The sequence below is a fragment of the Drosophila grimshawi genome, unplaced genomic scaffold (assembly GCF_018153295.1).
Source record: "Drosophila grimshawi isolate 15287-2541.00 unplaced genomic scaffold, ASM1815329v1 contig_1367, whole genome shotgun sequence".
Classification (NCBI taxonomy): domain Eukaryota; kingdom Metazoa; phylum Arthropoda; class Insecta; order Diptera; family Drosophilidae; genus Drosophila; species Drosophila grimshawi.
In genome coordinates, this window is record NW_025062889.1 from 861,106 (window position 1) to 866,864 (window position 5,759).

Here is a 5,759-nt window from a genome sequence, read left to right on the forward strand (position 1 = left end):
ACACATATTCCTTAACGTATTAACATTTCATTTATTACAGCCAAACAATAATGCAATCAAATCATATTATTGCTTTATACAGTTTTTTATGTCAGATAATCTGCTAAATTGCGCATACGCCAACTGGTTCATGGTTATATTGTGTAATAGTATAATCAAACCAAATAAGTGTCCGAATGCATTCAAATTGAGTAATTTTTCAATTTGAACTAATCCGTTATCAAATAATGAAATCAACATTAAATGCATTGTGTCATTGGAATTAATTATGCATAAATATATATATATATATGTTGACTGCATGTCATGAAATACATATATATGTATATAAAGTATAGCTAAAACCTAAATGAATTGCATAAATAATTCATAGAAAAAATATGTATGCAATACAATTGACTTTCATGCCAGAGGGCTTGCCAAATTTAGCTGCTGCCAAATCGGATGTAATTGGCTTGCAATTGATAATCTGATTATAAAAATCATAAAATTTATTTGCTTCTGTTAAATCATTCAAAATCAAATGATAGTATGATAAAAACTCAAATAATTGATAAATTAATTCTTGATTTCATGTTTTTGTATGAACAGTTTTATTTATGTTAACAGTGCATTTGAGTCATTCAGTTGTAGAATATCTTTTCAGGCATTACAGCTCTCCAGCTGCTGCTCCCATTTCCCTTCAATTTCAATTGAAGAACCAACCCGAACAATACAAAATACTATTCGATACATAGTTGGGAAAAGAAAGAAAAAACAATAGCAATGCGGTTTTTACTACACTTTGCCTTTTACCCATTTTGCTTTACCCATTTATGAGTGAAGTGATTTCCGTTGTAGTTCCAGGACTCGTCGTGCTTCAAGCTTCAAGCTTGAGGCTCCAGCAAGCTGCAAGTTGCCGGCAAGTGCTTCGAGCGCCAGTGCATTCAATGGAGTGCACTTTCCGCAAGGAATACTTGAACCCCCCAAAGAAAAGACGCACAACAATAGTAAAATGCTTTGCATGGCTTTTGTTTGAATGCTCGCCACCGAGAAATTGTTGTTTTTGCCTACGTATTTGTCAGTTCATTGGCATTGTTCCCCATTTACATACAAAGCACTCTGAGTAGGATCCCATAACAACTCAGCTCTAAAATATTGCGATAAATTCATCTATTGTTATTTTAAAAGTCATCCATCAAATGAAGAGTGCAACGATTTTATTTACCAGCAAACAGATAATTTACACAAAATACACACGAGAATTTCAACAGTACTCGAATTTTTATAGCTGGAAAATATGATTGGGATGATAGCTGTGGGGATGGAGGGAGGTAGGTGTGTACGAACACACATTAATTGAGTAAGCTTAACTTTGAAGTGTTCATTTTGGAAATGCTTACATATCCTCGCGAGCAAAGCGCAAAGTTTCCAGCAAGCGAGACAGCGGATAAATTCCCGCACAAATGCGATAAATGACGGTGAATAGTGGAAATCTGTGAATGCAAGAAAACTCTACTTGGTTTCACCGGCTTATAGTTTTTTCTTTTTCGCCGTACTCACTTCTCCTCGAGTCCCTTCTTCTTGAGCATTATGTTAACCATCTCGGCGGTAATCGGACCCAGAGGCTCATGTCCCACAATGAGCATGTGCTCCAGTTCACTCAGAGGCTTGCCCGTCTTCACAAATGCCTCAGCCAGCTTTCGATTACGATTCGCTAGAAGTAGCAGCACATGAAAGACATAATATTCTGTATTGTAATAAATATACTACCATAGCAGCTGGTAACCAGATCGGATAAGCCACACGATTCGAAGAAGGTGGCCAAGCGACTGCCTGGATAAAAGACATCCACAAATTGCAGTGTCTCCAAAAAACCACGCCTTATAATACTAGCCTTGGTATTCTCATTCAAATCCATACCATCGGCAAGGCCAGCGCCAAATGCAATGACATTCTAAATGAAATATGAGTCAGCTATCTCGATAGTTACCTCGCAATAAGTGTGCAGAGGAAACTTCTGCCAGCAGTCTCTGCCAGAAACTCACCCTTAAAGTGGAACAGATTTCAACACAGTCGGCATCGTCAGTGACAACACAACGGAATGTTTCCGATTGAAAGAGATCATGCAATATGCGCATATGTTTCTGATCCCGACAACCGATGGTGCCCTCGGCAAAGTGATTGTTGGCGAGCTCATGTGCCAAATTGCATCCCACCAGCACCGAGCAGGAAATCTACTTAATGATATATAATTACATATTGCACACACTGCTCACCTTTAGTTGTCGCATTATGAGATGAGATATGAGAATAATTTGGCCGTCGTCGCCATGCTCGAATCCCTTGATTAGGGAGACTGCATGAGCCATTGGCTTCACTTTGCCGAGCAGCGTTTTGCAGCAGCTGTTCACAAATGTTGGTGGAATGGCAAAGATCAGGATGTCCGCGTCACGAGCTGTAGCTACCACATCATCATAAGCAACCTCAGTTCAGACAAAGTTAGACCTGGTAGCTGCATCTTTTGGCTTACTTACCACATTCGATGGCAACACATAGTCGGGCATATATTTCACATTGATATGTGTCGTGTTGATGATGTCAGTTAGCTTTCGGCCATCGATATATTCCTCGTACACATACATATTAACCTTGGGCTCCAATAGCTGTGACCGGGCCACATTGTTGCCCACATTCCTGGCTATAGTCGTGGCCCAATTGCCCGATCCAATAATGCAGACGTTCAAACGGTCAGTCATAGTTTAATAAGAACAAAAACAAAAAACAGAAAAAAAGAGTCGAGTTAAAACTGTATGTCAACTTTGTGTACAACTGACACATTTCCCCTTTTTGTACTTAATTCAAGTGTAATTTGTGTTTTAACATTGATTCAAATTGCAATTCCAGACTATAAGTACAATAATATTAAATTAATCATTTATATTTACATAAATTCATTTATTCCCACAGACACACACACACACACACACACGTGCTTATTGATTGACTGCTCTTCAAATAATTCATCAACGAATGCACACACAATATCAATGGACATAATTATATATGTTGTATATATGTGCCTGTGTGTGTTTCACCCACTCAGCCCAGGAGCCAGATAAGGGTGAACAATTACGCATACATCACGTTCGCCAAACTGGCTGGCAAATAATTAACTGTGGCCAGTTCGCTGGTCCATTCAGGCCAAAAATTTTATTGTGTACACATGAGGGCATCCGCATATTTTCTATATATATATATATACAATACACAGATGTATTTATATATCCGTTTAATATTGTTTACCACGTTAAATATATGAAGCTGCATTCATCGTACACATGTATTTATTTTATTAATTATGCTTCCGTTGAAAGTTCACTGCACAAGTGCACTGCTAATTTATGAGCTGCTGCAGCCGCAGCAGCAATGGGAAGTTAAGATGACAGTTGTAATAAATAAAATATCAAATTGCCAGAGTTGAAATGCAAAAGGTCCAAAAGCCAAAGTGAACGTTTTTTGCACTACCAGCGAAATCAATGTGGCAAGAAAGTAAACACTTTGAAATTGTGCACCAACAACGACTGTCATACGTAACGAATTGAACACACACACACATATACACGCACCATACACACACACACATATAGCCCTTCCGCCCAGCAACCCTTCGACCCGTCCGCGTTTCGTCCACTCGACTATGAAATCAAAATGGATGCTGGGCGAAATGAAAATGGAATTTTTAATGAGTTGGCTCGCTGGCAAAGGCCAAACGAGCAGGCAAAACAATTGCTGCCTGCGTGGACGTGGGCGTGGGCGAGAGCGTGGGCTGCTGCTGCACTTGTGTGGGCGTGGCTATCAAACAGACTGAATGAGAGCTAGGCAAGTTGCTATATGCGTATTTATTAAATATTAAAGCCCACCTATAGCCTTAATTAACTAATGGTATGCGAAATAATATCTATAACAGAATATTGGAATAGTTCACCCATTGCTGATCAGAGGCCAGTTTAAAGTGAATGCCTAATTTTGATTCGAAGCTTGTTATTTCATTCAGCAATCCAAACCAATCCATTTACTACCTCTCTTGTTTGGCTGATGGCTCCTTGAGTTGGCCAGATCAGCATGCTGAGATTACGAGCATTCCTCTGAGCATTTCGCTTGGCTTCAATTATGCTTGACACATGTTTATTATCTCATACAAAGTTGGCAACATAATTATTCTTGTTGCATTTAATATTACATCACTTAACTAATTTTATTCACGCATTTAATTCGGGGCATGCCACGCACTCCCAACGCACTCCAATTACACATGTGTAGGCATGCAGCAAAATTCTCACATCTGCTTGAGCCATAAAAAAAAAAAACAGGAAAAAAAGTGCGCATTAATTTAAGATTTTATTTTGTTGGTTGGCGCATAAGGAAAACTTAACATGGGCCGTTTCAGTTGGCATTATAGCCCCAGTTGGTGTCGGCTGAACGATCCACACATAAATTTGGCACGCATTTTTATGCATTTCTTTTCATTTTTACGTAATTTTTAATACCCTGTACTGCTTTACAACCGGCAGGTCGACTTAAAAGCAAACCAATTCGAAAGAAAATGTTGTAACTTATATTAGCATAAACAGAGAGAGTGAGAGAGAATTAGAAAGAGAGGGAAAGAAACTTTGTTTAAGTATTACAGAGTATCTGTCAGCTGATCAGCCTGTACTTTCTTCTGCTTATTTTTTACACTCTTGCAGTTCTTGGGTTCTGTGCCACTGTTTGCATTTTATTACATTTAGAGCTAATAAAACTTGCCACCTTCACAGTCCCCTTCGCCTTCCTATTACCCTCCTCGTTCCGCTGCCGTTTCTTAGTCTTCAACTAAGCGTTCGCATCAGATTCGCACAAGTTGCTTCAAAGGGGGGTTTACGCTTGAGGGGTGCCATAGGGGGAGCGAGGACGAGACGGAAGTTCATGTTTTGTACTACAAAGTTGAATCGTAAATAAAATGATGCCCGTGTGTGTCTTGTATGCGAGAACGTGATTTTGTCTGCGCGCAATGAAAGGAAAGTGAACTCCCTAACTAAAATCATAATTCTGGAAACGACGTTTAATAAACTTAAATAAAAAAACTAAAATATAGAAGTAGACTCAAGAAATTTTGGCTTGTGCTAGTTTCTTGTGTTTGCTTGTGTGCGAGAGAAGAGCACTCGCCGCTTTATGACTCATTTTTAGCACAGACACAGGCATGCGGATTGTTGGGCAAATTGCAGAGAAGCACACGGACAAGGACATGGACAAAGACGTGGACGTGGACATGGACATGGCCATGGACAATAGTAAATAATGTACGCACAACAAGTTGCATGCTAAAGTGAAAGTATTTCATCTCTCACTAATATACTAATCCTACTGGAAGGACAAACACAAATAGCCGACTTCTGAGTGAAGAGAGCACGTTGTGTGTTTTTGGCCATTTACAAGTAGCTTGCCATTAGATGGTTTGCTTGCAAGTTTTGTGCCCCGTTGTCGTTTCCTTCTGCTTCTTTCTTAAATGGCATTAAATTGCGCGGCAAGAAAAGTTTGACAAAAGTTTAAGACTGTGCCGAGTGAAAATCAGATACAGATACAGCTAGAGATACAGATACAAAAGCGCTAGCTCCGCCTGGGAATGATAGAAATAGGCATGCAATGGACTGAGAGAGGAGGGTGGGGGAGGCGGAGAAGGCAACAGCTAACTATGCTAAACTCCGACAGGGTGGCAAAGAATAAAATCAAGATAAACTACT

General features: G+C 39.5%; 1 protein-coding gene across 1 annotated transcript; it reads right to left on the minus strand.

The window, feature by feature from the left end:
- Positions 1-1,184: 1,184 nt before the first annotated feature.
- LOC6569168 (glycerol-3-phosphate dehydrogenase [NAD(+)], cytoplasmic) lies at positions 1,185-2,773 on the minus strand. The gene is made up of 7 exons (XM_001995234.2): positions 2,517-2,773; positions 2,259-2,465; positions 2,028-2,216; positions 1,753-1,936; positions 1,543-1,696; positions 1,383-1,475; positions 1,185-1,295 (listed from the first exon to the last, which is right to left on the minus strand). Exons 1-7 carry the CDS (start codon positions 2,736-2,738, stop codon positions 1,265-1,267), a joined length of 1,080 nt encoding a protein of 359 aa, XP_001995270.1. The 5' UTR covers positions 2,739-2,773; the 3' UTR covers positions 1,185-1,264.
- Positions 2,774-5,759: the final 2,986 nt, after the last annotated feature.

Excerpts from the sequence above, each read along its gene's own strand:
- LOC6569168 (XM_001995234.2), bottom strand. The coding sequence starts at position 2,738 with ATGACTGACCGTTTGAACGTCTGCATTATTGGATCGGGCAATTGGGCC. Across the intron at positions 1,697-1,752 it reads TCTGGTTACCAGCTGCTATG|CGAATCGTAATCGAAAGCTG; the intron begins GTAGTATATTTA and ends TGCTACTTCTAG. Across the intron at positions 1,476-1,542 it reads AAGAAGGGACTCGAGGAGAA|ATTTCCACTATTCACCGTCA; the intron begins GTGAGTACGGCG and ends TTGCATTCACAG.